The 20,845-nt window shown below is 41.2% G+C and overlaps 1 protein-coding gene across 1 annotated transcript in view; it reads right to left on the bottom strand.

Moving 5' to 3' along the window:
- Nucleotides 1-2,233: 2,233 nt before the first annotated feature.
- The window catches only part of PHF14 (PHD finger protein 14), a 236,083-nt gene continuing 217,471 nt past the window's right edge, over nt 2,234-20,845 (bottom strand). The window contains exon 19 of the mRNA XM_047694282.1: nt 2,234-2,514. Within this exon, the coding sequence (XP_047550238.1) occupies nt 2,437-2,514 (78 nt within the window). The 3' untranslated portion in view covers nt 2,234-2,436. The remainder of the gene's footprint in view (nt 2,515-20,845) is intronic.

Here is a 20,845-nt window from a genome sequence, read left to right as displayed (position 1 = left end):
TTAGATGCTAGTTCGGACAAGCAAGGTATAAAGGACATTTTTGAGACAATTATAGACTGTGAATATAGTTTAGGACTTGAGATAAAAATACACTGAAGTGGAAAAATTAGACGTTGTTAACTAGAGGAGCAGATTTCAAAACAAAATTTTGTGTATCCCCGAGATATACAAAAGTTGAAAAATGATCCAGAAAGATATATACTAAGGCACTGACTGACTGTTCAGTCTCTAGGTATTTGCAATATAATCCTTTTATTCCTTTAGTTTTGCTTTTATTTTTAAAAATATTCTACCATACACAGCCTGCTCCTGTATTTAAAAGAACAATTTTTAAAACGCTAATGCTACATCCAACTTTCAACCTGTTATTTTGTTATTCTAGGGCAGTTTCTATACAGTTCAGTGATGAATGAGTGTGAGAAACAAAGAAAAATGTAAATGGACCAAGGAGGGTCCCATAATGCACTGCGGCAGGATAAGGCTCTACAAGCCATGACCCCCGGCTGCTGTGCAGACAGGATCCCATAAATATCAGAGTCCTATTCTGTGTGAATTATAGTCACTCCTCTCTGTAAACTCATTCACGTATACTCATTAAAATACTCACAAAACACAGACACATTCCTCAGCCCAGATGGAGGAAGATGCTTGTTTTAAACTGTACTTTATAATTTATGATTGTGGGGATTAGGAGCCAGACTTCCTGCTTACTAACTGCACCTGATGTGACTCGGCAGGAAACCTCCAACGCAGCACGCACAAGCCCCGTAAGCTGGTGATCCTCCTATATACTTAATCTTTTCCCAACCAATCCCCCTAAAAGAAAATAAATATTTGTAGATTAAAGGAGAACTGCCTTCTCATCCTTTACAGCTGCTGGCGTGCAAGCTGTTAAGCACCGAGTGTTTAATTAATGGATAGATACCATTAGAGAGACAGCTGGACCTGCATTCAGATGAGCTGAGATTCAAGGTGCCAGGAGATAAAGATCTGAAAGTGGAAAGCTGAGCTGCAGTTGGGTTCATTTATAAAAGAGGCTGTTAAAGGTCAACTGTGTTTCCTTGTGCTAGAGATAAAGAGATGCTATTAAAAACAATTGGAAAGTAATTCATAAGGGAGCAGTAAGTCACTCATGTTAAATTAATTTGTCTTTCTGATAGCATGGCACTCATGATGGGAAAGTAAATTTACCTAAAATCAAGATCTTTCGAAAACAGCCATTGATCATGCCTTCCGCTCAAAGCCATTGGTATACACGCCGGGTGCCAGGCCTACTGGTCCTGCCTGATCACAATGTCCCCTTCGTTCACTGCAGCCCTACGTGGTGAGAGAATTTACCATTTTCCCTTGAAAGGGTAGCAAGTGCAGCGGCATTTCTGTGGACACCCACTGAGGCGCCTGAGCCTGTTGACATCTTTCTATCTCCTCTGATGAACTAACAGCCAAGCACCAGGACAACCCAACATGCACACAATCCCGGTGTCCTGACGTTCAGCAACATGTCAGAACATTCTAGCCCACTGTGCTCCACTTAAAATCTCTCCTCTTCTCTGTCCTCACTCCAACATACCGCATGTTCAAAGGTATACGTTCCAGGATGAAAATTGTTAATTTATCCAGAGACTGTATCTGTAATCATGACTGGCAGTTTATTTAACTGCACATAGAAACCTGGTATGTTTTCTTTGTCCGTGTCCTTCTCAGGGTAAATCCTTTCGTTCAAGTGCTACACTCTATTCCTCTTCTCCCCGGCTCTCCCTCCCACCCCCTCACCATGCTCATCTCTAACATCAGCTTGTGGTGTGACAAAGGGTAGATGCTTTCAGTGTGGAAAGGCCAGCTTGCTGAAGCACACCTTCATCTTCGTCTGGGCAAGGTGGGAGGTGCGCCTTCCTGCCGCCAGGCATGGGGATAAGAAGGAACAAATGCCCACCATCAGACTGGGATCATGGGTGGACAACCGGGTCTCCTCAGCTTTTCCCTTCCTGTTGCCAGTGGAAAACTGCCAGTTGTTCTCTTGGTTTTGGAAACTAATTGGGGTCTTTGTTCATTTCCTGAAATGATGGGAATAATGAGCAATTCCCTGCAAAGGTCTGTTTGTGAGCGTGCATTTCGAGGCACACACTCATTACAGCCCAGCTCGGCGGGCGGCTCACCAGTGTCCAGTGTCAGTCAGGAATGTCAGCCAAGGAGAGACGAAGAGGGTCAGAGGCAGTTAATATCACACTTTTACTGCTGCTGATCACTTGCAGTTTTTAATAACAACTTTGCAATTCAGATTTTGCACTAAAAAGGGTTTCCAGATCAGATATCACAAGTGTGTTTTTTTTTCCTAAGTCTGTCACCTTTGAAAAATGAGAGACACATACATGTTCAGCATTAACCGCACCGTGATGGTTGCACCTTTCTTGTGTTCAAACTTGACACACATGATCTTCATAGGATGTGTTTTAGGCCACAGCCAGCGGGCGCAACTCCAGAAATGAAAGAGGCCAAGTCAGGAAGGCTCTCCTTCTGCAACAGAAGCTAAGGAGAAACAGCGCATCACAGAACGAGCCAGGAATAACAGCAGCAACCCAGAGCCACCACTTAGAGAGTAGCTGCTGTGTGTCCTGTACCCTAGCATACATGATCTCACTTAGTTCCTGAAACCACACTGGGAGAGGGGAGTTCATGTTTTCATTCTCCAGTATGCAAAGAATTTCAGTAAAGCTAACTGAATAATCCGGAAGATTGAATGCCTGGTGACTAGAAGAGATAGACTACGCGCATGCTGCCTGCTCTGTGCAGGTACGTGAAACCATCTCTCATGACTCCGAGTTTAACAATGAAACCAATTCGGGAAAGAACTACAAGGTCCTGGGCACATTCTCATTTGCTCTGCCCAGCCTGCCTCCCATCATAATGTGGAGTCAGCAGCCACAGCCTCCAGGGAAGGCTTCTTCCACCGTATCTAACCATCTCATTAATGAGAACTGCTTTCTCCTTACAGACCCTCAACCCCTTTGTCCACAGGCCAATCTCTAGGACACTTTCTACCTTCCTGACTGCAATTGTTTGCGGCTGGACATGTGAAACAGTAGTAACAATTTTTTAAAAGTTTGTAGATTTTTTTTTCGTGTGCCAGACACTTGACATTTTAACTTGTCTCTCCTAACAATTCTGTGATATAGGTATGATTACTATCTCCATTTTGCAGAGGTGGAGAGTGAAATCCAGATGGCTAGGCATCTTGCCTAGAGTCACATATCTGGAAAGTTGCAAAATTGAGATTTGGTTTTATATCAATTAGCTATTGCCACCAAAAAAAAAAAAAAAATGCTAGCTGAACAACTCAACGACTTAAAAAAACAGCCATGGATTGTCCTGGATCTGAGAGTCACTTACATGTTGGCTGGCTGAGGCCAGGCTCAGCTGGGTAGCTCTGATCTTGGCTGAGATCACCCATGTAGTTGGGTCAGCTCAGCACACACAGCCTGGACTGGCTGGGTGGCTGTGCCCCGTGTGTCTCTGGGGACCTCAGGGGCTGGCTTGAGCATGTCCTTCTCACGGAACAACTAAAGAACAAGCCACAGATGGAAATTAAAGAGGCCTCCTAAGGCTTGGGCTCAGAATCCACATACTGCTGTCTTCACCTCATCCAAACATTGCCAGGGAGTGAAAAATGTAGTCTGTCTTTTGTGAGAACTTCACAGTGGAAGACAAAAATGAAGATTCTGGAAGAAGTGAAGAATAGGGGCAATGCCACAATCTCCCCCGTGATCCCATCTCCTTCTTTAGGATGTTACATCCAGGCTGGGGGATTTCAGGTCCTTGTTGGTAGCTGACATGATGAGAAATTAAGCTCTGAGATTGTCAGCGCCCACATTCCCCAGAGAGAGGAAGCAGTTGGTCTGCATTGGTATGTGGAGATATGAGACAGAAAGTCCCAGGGATGCTCATGACCCGAAGACCAGTTCTCTTCAAGCCTCAGCTGTGTTCCTGCCTTTCCTGTCATTTGGTGGCTCAAGCCTGCTTCTGAGGTTCTCGCCCCAAGGACGTCTAATTTAAGTTTATTTTCTGCCAAATGTTCCTGAAAATGTTCTAAGCAATATAACATCCTGTGAGTAAAACTCAGTCAAGCAATCTGCAGTAATTCATGCTGAGATATTGAGCATTCAACATATTTTATGCATCTACTATTTTCAGTGGATTATGTTAAAAACTGAGGATCAAAAAGAATGGTTAGGATTGAATTCCTGTCCTCAAAGAACACATCACCTAGAGGAGGACACAGCACATACATAGCTTGTGGTGCTCTGAGACAGAGCAGTTTGCTCCTAAAGGAAAACACAGGAGAAGAGGGGATTAAACTGTGATTTAGGCAAAAATGGGAATGCCTCAGAGGGACCCATGTGTTCCATCAAGTCCTGGGAGATTTGGAATATTTCTACAATCAGAGAAGAGAAAAGAGGTGGCAGTGAGGGGCATGCTTGGGGTAGGGAGATAGGAAGCAAGGACAATGAGCAAAGTCATTGAGGTTTAAAACTACATGATATCAGATAAAGGGATTGGAATCACCTGGTGAGTGATAAGAAATCTTTTAAGTGTGATGTTGGAAAGAAGAATTTGTCAGAGTGCCTCTAAGGGTTATGCAAGAGATTGCGGCTTGTTTGGCTGGCTAACGTGTTCTGCCCTACTTAGCAGGCATTATGTCCCCAAAGTGCCATGAGGTATAGAAAGGGGCCCTTGAGATTCTCCTACTCCTTTCATCCTGATACTGTTCTTGGGAAGCAACCTTTTCATCCTAATTTGGTTTCCCACATAAGCTGTCCTCTAGGGAGGAGAATGAGCTCACCCACAGTATTATCCTAATCCACTTGACAGTTACATTTCTTAGCATAGATTTTTAAATTGACAGCCTAGTTTATAAAACAAACTCATGGGAGTTGAGTGTTTAGTCAGGACTCTTTATTTTACAGAAACCCAACATAAACTAAACAAAAAGAGCTTCCTGGAGAATTGTCAGTTCAGCTCGCGGGGGTGGGGGGACCTGCAGGTACCAGAGCTGCTGGAGGACCTTCAGAACATGGCAGCTGGAAGCCCGTGTTCTGCTGTCATCCTTGTTTGGAGATTTACTCCACCTAGAAAAACACTGGCCGCTCTGAGAGTGTATTTATATAGCTCAGCAGTGAGGAGAAGAAAGGAATTATTTTGCTTGTTCCAGCAGAGATGTGGTTATATGTTCACTGGTGAGGGATGCCAAAGGAGTGAGATGGAATGATGGGTCCAGTTCTGGATCATGTGGTTAGAGGCAGATGAGAATATTGTTCCAGAGTTTAAGGAGTGGAGGGGTGAGTGTTTTCTTGAACAGCAAAATCATTGTTTCTACCTTTGTTTATCATGAACCAATTAGGCCGTATGCCCGGTGGTCTTCAGGCTAATAGATGAAACTGAGTCTGAACCTGAATAGCACAAGACGAGACAGGGACTGTTCTCCTTTCCTAAGGATGGAGCAGCCAAACAACGTTTAGTCTGGTACTGCTTTTCTTGAGTCATGATTTGAAATGATACGGGTTGAGTAAGCTTTCAGACAGGCCATAAATTAAGTCTGCAAAGGTCAACCCTGTGGGTAGGATGCTAAATTTATACTGAGGTGGAAAGATCTGGCTGAGCATCAAAAGACAAGAGAGTGGGTGTGATTTTATCTCCTTTGCTCCCTTGGGGAGGCACTCATGTGTCTTATGATACTGACACAGAAGATTTGGAATCAGCAGCCTTCCAGATGCCTAGGAAAAGGTGGAAAGGGGAAGAGTATGGCCAGATCCCAGCCCAGGCAGCTTCCCTTAGACCCACCCCTACCTGAGAAACTCAGCATTGCTTTCAAAACAGCACAAGAACCTTTGGTACTCACAGATACAAAGGGTCAGTACTTTTTTTGTGTGATTTCTTTCAGCCTTATTTAAACCAAGGACAGCTCTCGCAGGTCAAAAACAGCCCATTAATACACTTGATAAGTTGAGAATAGTTAAAAGCATGGCCAATAATACAGAGTTTTGAAAGGGGAGCACGAAATACAAAGAGAAAAGCAGTGGACATCGGGAGAACAAATCCCTGATGCTCATTCTTTGTGTGCTCTTGGGCAAGACGCATCCTCTTTGATGCTGTTTCTTCATCTTTGAAAAGCACCAGTTGGACAAATTAATCTCTGAGAATCTTTACACATTGGAAAATGTACAATTTCACTGGAATGCCCAATTCCTAACCTTTTCTGGGATTGATGTGTTCTCAGTGTTCTTTGTTATTAGTGAGGATGATGGGAACGTTGGTGTGGGAGCAGTGTCTATACAATGAACCATCCTTAGTAATTAATTTATACAACACAGAAGAGCATTTAGAACCTGGCATTTGGAATGCACAGATCTATATTCAAATCATGCCTCTTCCCTACTGCCTGGTATGAGGGATATTGTGAACAAAGAATCACTAAAACTTGGCTCCTACCTTTCTGGTATAGGACATTCAATAATGGCTCCTTGACTTTGAGTTTGGGAGAGGTAGGAAGGTGGGCTTGAAGAGTCTGGTTTTAGATATTCAAGAGAAAATGTGCAGGAAGTGGAGATAGAAGTGAGAATGGAGGCCAAGAGCTACAGATTTTTAAATTGAAAAACAGTTGGTATCTTTTTTTTTCCTTTCAACAATGAGGGCTACAAGCCAAAAAAAAAAAAAATTCTGGCTCAGACATGTAGATTAACAATGACCTTACAAATGGTGTTTTATAAGGGATAAATGAAGGTGGACATTGGAGGACAAATCCAACTCGAATGGTCTGTTGACACAGAGCGTATGAGGTGGACAGCTGGATGAGGCTGCCATGCCTTCCTTTCTCCCGTTACCTGGTGTCATGAGAGAAATTCCATTCAACTCCATCCTGACTTTATTTTAGTTACCTGACTCTCCCTATGTTGGTTATATTGTTGTCTTGTAAATGAAAGAAAAAGTTCTTTTCAGGTACCTGTCTTCCTATAGAAGGTGGGGCAGGGGCTGTGGCCTGCGGCCTGCGGTCTACTAAGACTGGGCTTGAATCCTAAACAGACAGCGATTCATTCCAATTGTATCTGCGACCTTCACAGAGGTGGATTGACCAGTGCCCATCAGTAGTTGCCCATGATTGATCTCTAGTAGCCGACCCAGTGAAATACAATGCAGGTATAAAAAACGAATGAGTAGGCTCTTGTATAGTAGAATAGAAAGGTCATCAAGATATTTTGTTATGTGAAAGGAGTAAGATGTAAAACAGGTTTTTTTTTTTTTTTTTCAAGATTTTGTTTGTTCAAGAGAGAGATAGCAAGAAAGAGCATGAGCTGTGGGGAGAGGAAGAAGCAGGCTCCCCACCGAGCAGGGAGTCTGACGTGGGGCTCGATCCCAGGATCCTGGAATCAGGACCTGAGCCAAAGGCAGATGCTTAACCAAATGAGCCACCCAGGTGCTCCAAAACAGTTTACATAGTATGCTACCTCTGGGCTAGGAAGGAAAGAAAAGAGTATGTTTGCATATATCATTGTTACATACTTTTGTGTAGTATGTATAAAGAAACACTGGGAAGATATCCAAGAAAATATTAAAATAGGTCACTATAAGATAGAGGGCAGAGGGCATGAAGCATTGCATACAGAAATGACATGGGAGTGAGACTGTCAATGTGCATCTTTTATATTCATATTTATATTTACATTTACATTACTTTGATTGCTAAACAATAGGAATACATTGCCTATTGTAAAAGTTTTAAATTCAAATGAAATTTCAAATGTATATTTGTTAGTTAAGGTAATACTAGCTGTACTTGAAAATAAATCACAAAATTCAAAAGCTTAATACAATGTATGCTTATTTCTTACTCACGCGAAGTCCAGAAGCAAATAGTCATTCAGGACCTCTGCTGCTTTCAAAATAGGTCTCCTTCCTTCAGTATATCTCCGAGTTCTCGGCCTCCAGCTGACAGAGCTGGGGGTGCAGGGGAGGCATGGCCCTAGAAGTGTATCACTTCTACCCACATCGCTTGGCCAGAATGCAACCATACGGCTACAGCTATGCCTAACTGTGAAGGAAGCTGGAACACAGTCTAGCTGATCCGTTCATCAAATGCCTTAGTCTCAGACTGAAGGCAGCCATTGGCAGATCTATCTTTAGAGCAAATCCGACAGTCCACAGAACAGTAGGACTCTGTTCAGAACCCTCTCTTTTTTTACTTTAAGTAGGATGAGGAATCCCTGCTCTGTTTATGAATCCCAGGAGATAAGTAGATCATATACTTTGAAATCCCTCCAAGGTGGGTGCTGCTAATACCAGCGGGTTGTCCAGGAGGGAGGTCATGTTCACTTACCAGGGTAAGGAAATTCAGACAGAGCAAATAAGATGACAAGTGTTTCCCGTGGCGGACTCTGCATTGTTTAGAAACACCTTTCCAGGGTGGTCTGCTGATAGCCTCTCATTGCCTCTGAGCTATTTTACAATTGATGGCAAGGCAAATCCAACATGTCTGCAGACATGTAGATGAATTGTTTGGCGGAGGGACCACTCTCTTCTTTGTGGAAAAGACACGTATGGATCCACTTACACATTCAGTTCAATACTCCTGCCTGGTAAATGTGTCTGTTCTTTGGCTTCTCCTTTAAACCGGTTTTAACATCTGCCTGGTCCCTTTGTTAACAGTTCAGTTAAACAAAATCTTTAATGTGTGTTCTTTTTATCTGCGTGAGAGTTACAATTTTATCCTCTTTTGAAATGAATCCTTTAACAGCCGTAATTGTTCAGAACTAAGGAACTGTACTTCTGGCTCTTGTCAAGCTTTGCTTGCTTTCTTTGGTTTATTTACTTGTTTTCTTTTCTCTTTTTGTTACACCTATCAGCATTGCCAGAAAAACTGTTAGGTTGTATGGCATAAAAATTAGGCAGCGAAATGATTTTACTCTCTTGCATTTCCTCCCCGCCCAACCCCAACTGTTAGGCTGCTAATGCCAGCATAATATCATCAGAAAGCCTCTTCTGATGACATTTCAAACTCCCACAGAAAACGCTGTGGATTTTTTGAGAAAGCCGTATTTGCAAGATTTGTTCAACAAAGAGGTTGGATAAGCACTTTGGATTAAACCTTCAAAGCAGCAGGCCTTTGGTTACTTTTCCCGATTAACCTGGGAACACTTTGAAACTCTCTTCTTTATTATACTCTGTTTTTTGAAACCATCCATTTTCACAACGAGAAAATTTTTGTAAATACACTTTTTGGCATTTCCTTTTAATTAATGAAACCTTTATTTTTGCCCAAAGATTTCCATATATCAACTTCATCTGCAAAGAATACTTAGTGTGAAGTATTAAAGAATTAGGAGGTTAATGGAAATTACATTTTTTCTACTGATAACATACCAAAATCTGTTGGTCTATCCATTAATATCTAGCTGCTTAGCCTCCAGGAAGCTCAGGGCCAAATTTGGGACTCAACTTTAATAACTCTCAGTAGGACTTACCTGTCTGCATTCTGCCTTTTCCAGTCTTGACCTTGGTTCCTTATTTACTTTTTACTTGTTACCGATTTTACTTATTTTTCTTTTCTTCTATCTTTTTATTAAAGTTTCATAAGCCATCTGTACTGCTTTAGGGAGTAGGCCAGATATAAAGGAAAATTTTATACGGGTGCATTATAAATGCCTCTATATTCAATCTTATAAGAGTAATTCCTGGAAAAATTAGTTTCCCTTGTCATTGTTCTTTCCTAGTGTATTTCATTCAGAGATGAGGAGGCACTTGGATATTTTACTTCTCTACTCCACATGCTGTGTAACGATAGTATACACTTCCGGAACAGACAAAGTCATAGTAAGGTCAGTTAGTATGTTTCAGTTCCTAGAATGATTCAAATCGTTTAAATGATGTTGTATTTTCAATCTCTAGAATATTTCTTAGCTATATCATTATTTTTTAGGAAAGTACTTGCTGACCATCAGAATCTCATCCAACTTTCTATAAACAGTTCATGAGCTAGAAAATGGCTTGCCATTATGCCTAGAGGTTAAGAATTCAACTTGAACAGGCTTATAAGGGATTTAAGCTACATCTAAATCACGCTGGGAGGAGCACCTGGGTGGCTCAGTGGGTTAAGCCTCTGCCTTCGCTTCAGCCCTGCATCGGGTTCTCTGCTCAGCAGGGAGCCTGCCTCTCCCTCTCTCTCTGCCTGCCTCTCTGCCTACTTGTGATTTCTGTCTGTCAAATAAATAAATAAAATCTTAAAAAACAAACAAAAAAAATCACCCTGGGAGCCCCGTGGTCCTCAGTTCCCTTTATAGAGGTGAAATCTCCCTAAAAGGAATCAAAGTATTACCTTAAAGGGAGAAACAAAAAGGGCTGCTTAGGTGCCTTCCCACTGTCATGGGGAAAGCCCCTTTGCTGATATATTAAAAACACATTGGACTTGGGAATACTTTCTTCCTTATGAAGAGTGTGTTTCTGGGACAGCTGTCCTAACTTGAGCTTGGATAGAACTCTTTTCCTTTCTCTTAAAGCAACAACAACAACAACAACAGAAACAACAAAACCACCCTGGACCCGAAGCCCCAAATCTAGGTGCAAGCCCTGGTTTTGCAACTCGCTGAAGTGTAGTTTCCTGCACCTATGAAATATGGATAAAAATTGCCCTCGCCTTTCGAGTGGTTGTGAAAAGTCCATGTGGGCACACTTGCCGTGGAACAGGGTTCCCTCTTCATCACCTCCCTCCCTGATTCGCAGTAGGAATTAAATCTGTATGTGTGAACTCTAGAGTTCTGGAGCCTTTTTCTTTTCTCATGACTGAGCGCCATGCTCAAGCAGGCTGTTACAATAGCAGCTCAGGGCTTTGGGTTTTACCCTTTCCCCAGGGAACAGCCTCACCCTACTCTTGGACATCATTTTGTCTTAATAACCTTTGAGGAAACCTTCATTAAGGAATGACTTGGTCATTTCTGGCATTTTGTATTTTCCAAAGATGGGCACAACAATTTTTCTCACCCCATAAGCTCTTCTGCAGTGTGAAAGTTAAGAAAGGAAAAATTGGGGTTCGAAAAGGGTTTAACACTCAGCCTTATGGTCATTCACTCTCTAAACACAGACCCCAGTGTTTCAAATTGACCTTCTGTTTGTCATCTGGAGCTTTACTGGGGTTAAATGGAAAGGACAACTTTCTTTTGTAAAGGAAAGCAAAGTTGAATACTTCTCCCCATGAATATTGTTTGGCAGGTTAGTTTGGGAAAAACAATACAAGGAAGTAGGAATCTGGAAATTGATTTCCTTACGATGATGGTAGGCCTGTACCTGTTGCAGGTCTTACTGTACCTTTGATGGGATGAGCCTCCTAGCTTGAAAGTTACTATTCTTTGCAACCATTAATTTGTGGTGTGATAATTTGAATCTGGTTTTATAAGATATTACTAGAGGTTTAAAAAAAAATCAAAATGAGGCTGGGCTCCATAATGGAAAAAAATTCAGGTAACTCGATTTAACAATATTTCTTTGTTGTATGTCTCAGAATACAGTGACTCTCAAGGGGTAGAAGATATAGAATGCAACATTTCCCAAACTGAATTGGAGAAGAAATCTATTTTTTTTTTCATGGACTCTGATATGAGAATAATGTTAAGTTACACATGCTTTTGGAAGCATGGACTGTATTAGCTATTTATTGGTGCTTGACAAATTACCAGAAGTTTAGCTTGGAGCAACACATATTTATTATCTCACAGTTTCTATGGGTTAGGAATGTGGATACATTTTGATTTGTCTTCTGCAGGAGAACAATTCAGGTGTTGTCTGGGATGGATCTCATGGGAATGTTTGGCTGAGAAGGGGTTCAGTCCAAGGAGGTGGGTGGCAGAATTCATTTCCTTGTAGTTGTGGGACCGAGGGCCTCATTTGCTCACTGGCGGTTGGCTGGAGGACATCCTTATTCCCTGCCACTTGGGTCTCCTTTCATCAAGACCAATAAGTGAGCAGGCAGCCTCCTCACAAGATGTTTTTGCCATCTCATGTAATGTAATTACGTAACTGTAGTCATGTTCATCTTGTCATCTTTGTTGAAATCAGTTGATAAGAAGCAAGTTATAGGCTTCACCTACACTCAAAGGGAGGTGATTACACCAAGGCATGAATATCAAGAGGGTAGGAATCACGGAGGTAAGAACTGCAAAGCTATCAGTACAAGTGACTTTGTCCACTACCCACACTTAGACACTTGAACAAACTCTAGCATAGCTTCTATCATCTCCAGGCTCTGTCCCTGGGATAACAACCCCTTAAAGGGCTGCCTGAAAAAGCTCAGTGCTGCCAAAAGAATTTACTCTTTCTCGTAGCTAAACTCTGATTATAGGGGCACCTGGGTGGCTCCGTGGGTTAAAGCCTCTGCCTTCGGCTCAGGTCATGATCCCGAGGTCCTGGGATCAAGTCCCGCATCAGGCTCTCTGATCAGAGGGGAGCCTGCTTCCCCTCCCCCGCCCCCTGCCTGCCTCTGTGCCTACTTGTGATCTGTCTGTCAAATAAATAAAATCTTTAAAAATAAATAAATAAAGTCTGATTATAGGTCCCCTTGTTCCTTTTTGGTAAAGCAATTACTTTGGAAAACTTGAGATTGTAAATCCACTCTCTGCCTCTTTGAGATGTGTCTTCTGCAACCCAGAATATCTTTCTCAAAGACCTGAGAGCTATCTCTCTGAAATGTAACCATTGAGGTAGGGACTTGTCTCCATTTTTCCTGGGAAGTAACGAGCCCGACTTCAATAAGCACCAGTTAGCAGGCACAGATCTCTAATGGCATTGGCCAACCTCCCCCGACAGTGTCCTTCAGTGCTTTTCCTTTAGCACACCCAGCATTTAAAAGGCATCCTTTTTGTGTCAGTGGAATGTAATCAGTTTATACTGGGGTCTCTGTCCCCTACTGCCATAGCCTGAATAAAACGTGTCTTGCCACCTTTGACAAATGTCTGACTCTTTTCTTTGACAGAGGCAACTTTGAAGTTTATCTTCCACTATCACCCAGGGGCTTTGGAATCATTTCACTTTCCATTCTAACACATCTAGTCTAGCAAAAGCTGAGCTTCAATCCGCATTTTTAGATTACACGTTTGTAGAATAGCTTGGGTGTTTCTCCTTTTACATAATAGACATGTTCTTAAAGAAAGGTAATTGTTTCAAAATAAATTAATAAAACTTAAACTATGAGGGGACTTTGATATTGAAAAGAAGCACAGGCAGAGAAGTACATGTGGCTTGTAGGTCTGGCTCTAACATAGACTAGTCCAATGATTAGTAGGCAGAAATGAACTCTCTTGGTGGTGAAGTATGATTACCTTTAGACAATTTTGGAAAATTGGAAATTTTCAATTTCAATCAAATTCAAACAAATTTGGAAAAAAAAAAGTCTCAGCTTTGCTGGAACGGAGAAACGAAGCTGGAGCCAAGTAACACACCATTACTCCCTATTCTCAACCCTTCAGTGGGAGTTCACTCTTTTCCTTTGAGGGAGTCAGGCGAATTCTGAGTAGAGAAATAATCCACTCATCCAGTTCAGGCCCAGGCTAGAAGAATTGATACACAATGAAAAAGACCTGATGCTATCCCGTGTTTGCCAAGCAAAGGTTTTGGGATATTTATTTGAGCCCTTTAGTTAAAGAATCTCTTTGAAGTCGTGTTGGATCTAGAAGTGGTGACAGCAGGTGTTCCCTCTGGCCTCCTCCATGGACTCCCACAATCAACCAAAGAGCAGGGGCCACCTCTTGTGGTTTCTTGCAAGGAGCGGATCACTTTCTTGCATGTGTGCTCTCTTCTGACCCTATTGAGCCAGCTCCTATGCATGGAGCCTGCACCTCCTCCCCAGCTTGTCAAAGGGTGAATGAGCCTCATGGATCATGATGCACTAAGCCAGGAGGAAGAAGACATTGCACAGGTGTTGAATGAATACAGAGCAAGAGGGCTTTGCAGGTTCTGGTGTTTTGTTTTGTTTCTTAAGGGAAACTCACAGCTTCTTTTATGTTTTATATGATAAACTATGGATAAGAAGAGCTGAGATGTCCCTTTGACATTTTGTCCGTTCAATGAACTGCAGAAAATGCAAATCTTTCCAAGCCAGAGAAATATATCTTCCTTGTGTGTGTTTAGAATATTTAAAGACCAATCATTGTCTAAGTTTTTTGTTCTCAAAGTTTTGGAAATAATATTCCTCTTAATTTCATTCTTTTAAAAATTGATTGGTTCCAATTTTGTAAGAGTGTTTTATATCAAAAGTTATTTCCCTATTTTTATATTCGCTTTAGTATTCCAAAGTAATCATTTCTCTCATTGCAATATCATTATATAGTATCCTTCAAAATATGATTCTTGGGAAAAATAATAATATTCCAAAGCTACAACAGTTCTAAAATGAAATTAAATTCTACATAGATTTTTGCTTCTCTTTTATATTTTGTTATTTTCCCTTGAGATTTAAACCTACTTTTCTTTTTTTTTTTTTTTTAAGATTTTATTTATTTATTTGACAGAGAGAGATCACAAGTAGACAGAGAGGCAGGCAGAGAGAGAGAGAGAGAGAGGGAAGCAGGCTCCCTGCTGAGCAGAGAGCCCGATGCGGGACTCGATCCCAGGACCCTGAGATCATGACCTGAGCCGAAGGCAGCGGCTTAACCCACTGAGCCACCCAGGCGCCCTAAACCTACTTTTCAATAAAATAGTTTCTTCTCATATGGACAACTTCACTTATATTTTTAAGCCATCTAGATTCTTCACCTTAACATTGTTCTTACTACATTAAGAAGTTTCAGGTCTTGCTCTGAGTGTTGGTCATTGAGTTGTAGATTTTGGGCTAGAATCTTGCACCTCGACGACCTTCTCATTCAAGGTCTCTGTAGACAGTCATACTCCTCATGCTTTGAGATTCCATCACCATGTGTAGTTTCTCTGAGCCACTTGGCTAACCTTACTAGCTTTCATTTTCATTTCTTACTAGATGATATTATCTTATAAGCTTATTTAGGAGTGAAAGATTTTCAGGAAATTATAAAAGATGAAGATATTCCATAAATTTGGAACTACTTGAGAAAAAGTTTAATATCTACTTCATACTAGAACACTCTAATGTCCACTACTTATTTAATCATTATGTGGTAGATAAATCCTAGTGCCCTTGGTCCAGGAGAAATGCCTCTTCCAATGGCCCTAGCTGTTACTCTCTTTGTAGCCTATCACTCCCTGCCCTCAGCTGTTTAGACACAGGAAAACATGTGCCTCAAGAAGTAGGCCAATTGGATTACCTCATTTGAGACTTTAGAGTTAGCTCATGGACATTGCTAGAGTTGGAAGATCAGGAGCCTGTGTTGTGGCTCATTTAGACCCGATGCTGATGAGGAATCAAAAAGAGAGTTTTTACAGGGAGGAAGGATGGGAGGGGAAAGAGAGAAAAGGGAAGGGAACTGATTTTAGGTAAAAATAGAGGGGAAACTCCGGAAAGGTATGTTGCCAATCAGCTCCCCTGATTCTTGAAGATTTTCTAGTTCCCCATTCCAGCCTAAGATTTTCAGGTATTTGGATTCTGTGAGACATTCCTGTGCTCACACATGAAATGTCCCTTTACATAAATAGGCTTGAGTGGATTGTCAGTACTTACAAACAAGCTATATATGACTAAGTAATTTCCTAACAGTTGTATGAAAATTATATTTAAAAATTAGGACAGAATTTTGTTTAAAAAGTAGTGGATTGAACTCGTGTTTCTCTCTGCTGCCTCTCTGAGACCCAGTAAAACTGAAATAAAGAGATAAAAAGGACTTGAAATCCCAGGGACAAGGAGAAGAATAAAGTCATATTTTAGAACAGTGGAAGGAGCATGATGAGTGGTCCCCCTCTTAGCTCAGCAGAGAAGGTGAGAGCCAGGTGCCTCAGAATCAGACTAGTATGTGTCTCCAAACCCAAGAAATCGAACCAGCTGACATGGTGGGAGACTGGAGTGAAGAATGTAGCTGAAAAAGAACACAAATGAGGAACAGATATCTAGGTCCACTTCCCTAGTCTACACAGGTGAGTGTCCTTCCAGCTAAAGGAGGGACACCCATCCCCTACTGAAAGACCAGAGGGTCTCCAGACAGCAAGTCCTACTACAAACAGAGGAGGGAGGCTCCCTACTGATCACGAGGGGATTGAGTGAGTTTACAAATGGGGCCATGAGACTCTCTAGTCCCACTAGAGCCCTGGTTCTCTCACTCTTTTCTCACCCTTGGCATACTGTCCTAAGATGCATAGTTTCAAGAAGGAGGCTGTGGCATTTTTCCTGGAAGAAATGGCCAGACATACACACACATGGGCACACACAATCAGAGTGTGCTGGCTTTTGGCAGATTTTCTTGTCAACGTATCAGTGCCTTCTGGGGTGAACCTCATCAGCTTAGAACCTGCCCCATGTACGTAGCACACACAGTGCCCATTTTTTAAGGGTGAGTGGGCTGTCAAGAATTTCCAGACAGTTGAGGAAAGGCTTCAACATGAAAAGGGAGAAAAAGAGGGAAAAGGATATTTGGGTGAACAAATGGGAAAAAGAGGCAATGCAAGATAGCTTTAGCTAAATGCAGGTTTAGAGGTATAGGTATCTATAAGGAAGTGTGAATTGCCCAGAGCAGGACATAGGGGAAGTGAGACAAAAGCCTCATTACACAAAGAGGTGAATTTGGGGGCTCCTGGATGGTTCAGTCAGCTGGGCAGTCAGCTCTTGATTTTGGATTAGGTCCTAATCACGGAATCCTGGGATTGAGCCTTGTGTCCAGCTCCACACTCAGCATGGAATCTGCTGGAGGATTCTCTCTCTCTTCTCCCTCTGCCCCTCCCACAACTCATGCATATGTGTGTGTGTGTGTGTGTATGTGTGCGGTGTGTGTGTGCACTCTCTCTCTAAAATAAATATTTAAAAAAAGTGAATTTGAAGACATCAGTTTTGTGATGTGGCCTCAGATAAGGGAAGATAGGTGGCTATATTTAACAAAAGGAGGCTACTAATCCAGAAAGCAGGATGTAGAAGGATATTTAATGATAGAAAAAGATAGAAAAAGGTTATTGTAATAGAGGAAAAACTGACTGCCTTGGTCATAGTTAGAGAAAAGCAATGAGGGACATTAAAAAAAAATCGCTGTAAACAACCCACCCAATGGAAAGATGGGGAAAAGATCTGAACAAGAACTTCAGTAGAGATTATATACAGGTGAAAATAGGCACAAGAAAAAGTATTCAACATCATTAGCCATTAGGGAAGCACAAAGTAAAACCACAGTGAGATGCCCATTTGAATGGCTAAATAATTAAAACAAAACAAAACACACACCAAGGGCTGGTGAGAATGTGGAGATGTGGGGCAACTGTGTCCATCTTACATTGCTGGTGGGAATATAAAATGTTGCAGTCACTTTGGCAAACATTTTGGTAGCATAGTACACACTTAAATAAATATACACCTATCACATGACCCAGCAACGTCACTTCTAGGCATCTACCCAAGAGAAATAAAAATTATATTTTTCACAAAGACACAGATGTTTACAGAAACTTTATTCATAATCACCCAAACCTGGAAACTACTCAGATTTCTCTCAAATGGTGAGTGGATAATATGAACAGTGGTACATCCATACAATGAACACTACTCAACAATAAAAAGGAATTAACTCCTGATACATGAAACAACATGAATGAACTGTTTTAAGTGAAAGAAACCCCACCCCCAAAACTGCATGCCGTAGCATTCCATTTTTATGATATTCTGAAAAAGGCAAAACTATATGGACAGGAAATAGATTAGTGGTTGCCAGAGGTTGGGGCTGGGAAAGAGACATTGACAGTGGCTATAAAGGGGCATAAGGTAATTCGGGGATATGACAGAACTGTTTTCTACCTTAATTATGATGCTGCTTACAAGACTGTATGGTATGTCAAAACACCAAGGACTGCACATTAAAAGTGTGAATTTTACTGTATGTAAATCATAACTTTTAAAAAATGGAGGAAAAATGAATGAGGTTTCTGGCTTGAGTGACAATTGGAGAAGGCATTGCTAAATTCAATAGGAAAGCCTGGCTGGGCAGCACACAAGCCCGAAAGGAAATAAAGGCAGATTCTGCCCTGGTAAATAGAGCTTGAGGCAGCAGAAATCCAGACAGATATTATGATCAAGGTGGTGGGGCGTTTTATTGCTGGTCAGTATTCCATTGTGTGAATATATGAGTTTATTTTCACGTTTATCAGCTAAAGGACGTTGGAGTTGTTTCCAGATTCAGGCTATTGTGATCTCTACACACATTTGCGTGGCTACTGAAGGATCTGAGCAGAAGAGTCAGGTATCTAACGTTCCTAAACTGCAAATCTGATCATGTTATTCCCCTGATTAAAATTCTTCACTGGTTCCTTATTGCCTACAGCAGTGATTCTGTGCTGTGACCGCACATCAGTATCACCTGGAGTGCTTCAAGATGCTGAATGTTTGGTCTACCCCCGCAGACTCTGGCTTAACTGAGCATTGGATGAGGCTCAAGTGTCAGTTTTTTAAAGAAGATCTTTATATGATTTTATGTATCAAGGCTTCAATCTTTTTCAATTGAACTAATTGAGATATAATGCATGTAACATATAAATTATTCATTTAAAGTTTACAATTAGATCATTTTTAGCATATCCCATTATTGATTTTTTAAAAATATCTATTTTTATCTATCACACAGTTTGCCATTTTATTTACTTATTTATAAAAAAGATTTTATTTATTTCAGAGTGAGTGAGAGAGAGAGAGACCATGAGTGGGCGGGAAGGAGAGAGGGAGAGGGAGGAGCAGACTCCCTGCTGAGCAGGGACCTGATGCGGGACCTTATCCTAGGACCCTGGGATCATGACCTGAGCTGAAGGCAGACACTTAACTGAGCCACCCAGGCACCTGCCATTTTTTTAGGAACCAGGTGGTGGGTATTAGAGAGGGCACGGATTGCATGGAGCACTGGGTGTGGTGCAAAAACAAGGAATACTGTTATGCTGAAAAAAAAATAAAATTATAAAATATATATATATATATTTAAAACATTTTATTTTTATGTAATCTCTACATCCAATATGGGGCTCAAACTCATAACCCTGAGATCGAGAGTCACATGGTCTACTAACAGGGCCATTCAGGAGCCCCTAAAATTTGCTACTTTCATGTGTATAATTCAGTGGCATTAATTACATTCACAATATTATACAGCCATCACCACTGTTTCCTCTTCCCTATTTGATTTTAATACATGTTCAGTTCTGCCGAACTAAATCCAGGTGCCTTAGGAAACTCCCAAAACCTTTCATAAGAATACCTCATCCTTTCTTCCTAGATGCAGTCCCTATCACTTCCTGCCCTGCTTTCTTTTGGATCCAGACATGCTGATTCATCTTCAACATTTGAAAACTCATTATGTTTACATATTCCTACTTCATCTCTGAAACATTATTCCCACTGTGGCTTGTGATAAAATCCATGCCTTCAAAGCCAGACTCAGGAATTATTTTTATGAAGTGTTTTTTTCTACCTCTGGGATTTTTAGCTGGTCCCCTCTGTTATCTATAGCACTTTTCATGACCCTCTGTTGAAACACTTACTCATGGCAATTTTCTGTGTCTGTTTTTGTCTTTCCCACCAGAGTGTCTCCTTCTCTTCCTCTTTCTCTTTCTCTCAAGTGGTGAACACTCTAATGGTGGAGCTTCAATGTGAACACAGAAATCCATGAGGCAGTTCTTGAAGAACTGGCAAGAAGAGCCACAGAGAGCGATACGAGTGAGAAGTAAGCGGTACGAGTGAGAAGTAAGCGGTACGAGTGAGAAGTAAGCGATACGAGTGAGAAGTAAAGTTTTGTTGGCTTTAAGGCACTGAGATTTTAGGGACTCTTTGTTTCCATAGCATAGCCTAGCCTAGCCTGACTAATACACTGAGGAATAATTAATTCATCATAGTCACTAGCTGTTCTCTTGTGAGGTAAGTAAATGGAGAATGTGGAACTCCATGGGAAAGAGGTCTTGGGTTTGAGGCAGATAGGGGAGCTTGATTTTAGAGAATCTAGGAAAAATACAGGTGTAAGGAAAGGTCTTGAGCAAAAATGGTTCCCCAGGGAAGATTGATCTGGGCTGCTGGGATGAGGGAAGAAGGAGCTCACATATTGGTTGTATCTAACGGCACTGAAAGCAAACAGGCTATTAAAACATTTTACATAGACTGTTCCAGACTTTCAGAATTAGACATAACTAAATGTAAAATTTCAAATCCCAAATCAATACTTGCCAAAAAGATACAGTGTAAAAAAAGAGAGAGAGAGAATCATAACCCTGAACAGATGTTCCATTTGTTAATTTGATTTTTACTAACAAGATAAATTTTTGAAGGCATTGCTGAATGTACCGGTTTTGTCCTTTGTTAGTATAATCAGAAGGATGTCTTGGTTCAACAGTGCTCTGGAGGTTGAAACGTGTTCTCCTTTATGATTTGCATCTCTGATTAGTTCTATTTTTCTGCCTAAGGGGCAAAAATGCAAATGTGAATTGAGATTCTGTGTAATTTCTGCTTCTTACATCATCACCACTTTAAAAAGGATTCAGACCAGTTATTTTCTTTTGAGAATGTGTGGCCTGAGGTGCACAAGGCAGAATTTACTGTTCTCCAATCTTCCATAATCATATTAACCTACAGTCTCACATTATTAAAAAACAAAACAAAATGTACATCTGTCATAGAAAAACATGTGTAAATTAAACATATCCAGAAGTAAATTGTTGAAAGGAGAATAGATGTTCAAAG

The sequence above is a fragment of the Lutra lutra genome, chromosome 11 (genome assembly GCF_902655055.1).
Source record: "Lutra lutra chromosome 11, mLutLut1.2, whole genome shotgun sequence".
Lineage (NCBI taxonomy): Eukaryota > Metazoa > Chordata > Mammalia > Carnivora > Mustelidae > Lutra > Lutra lutra.
This window is presented reverse-complemented; position numbering and strand designations above follow the sequence as displayed.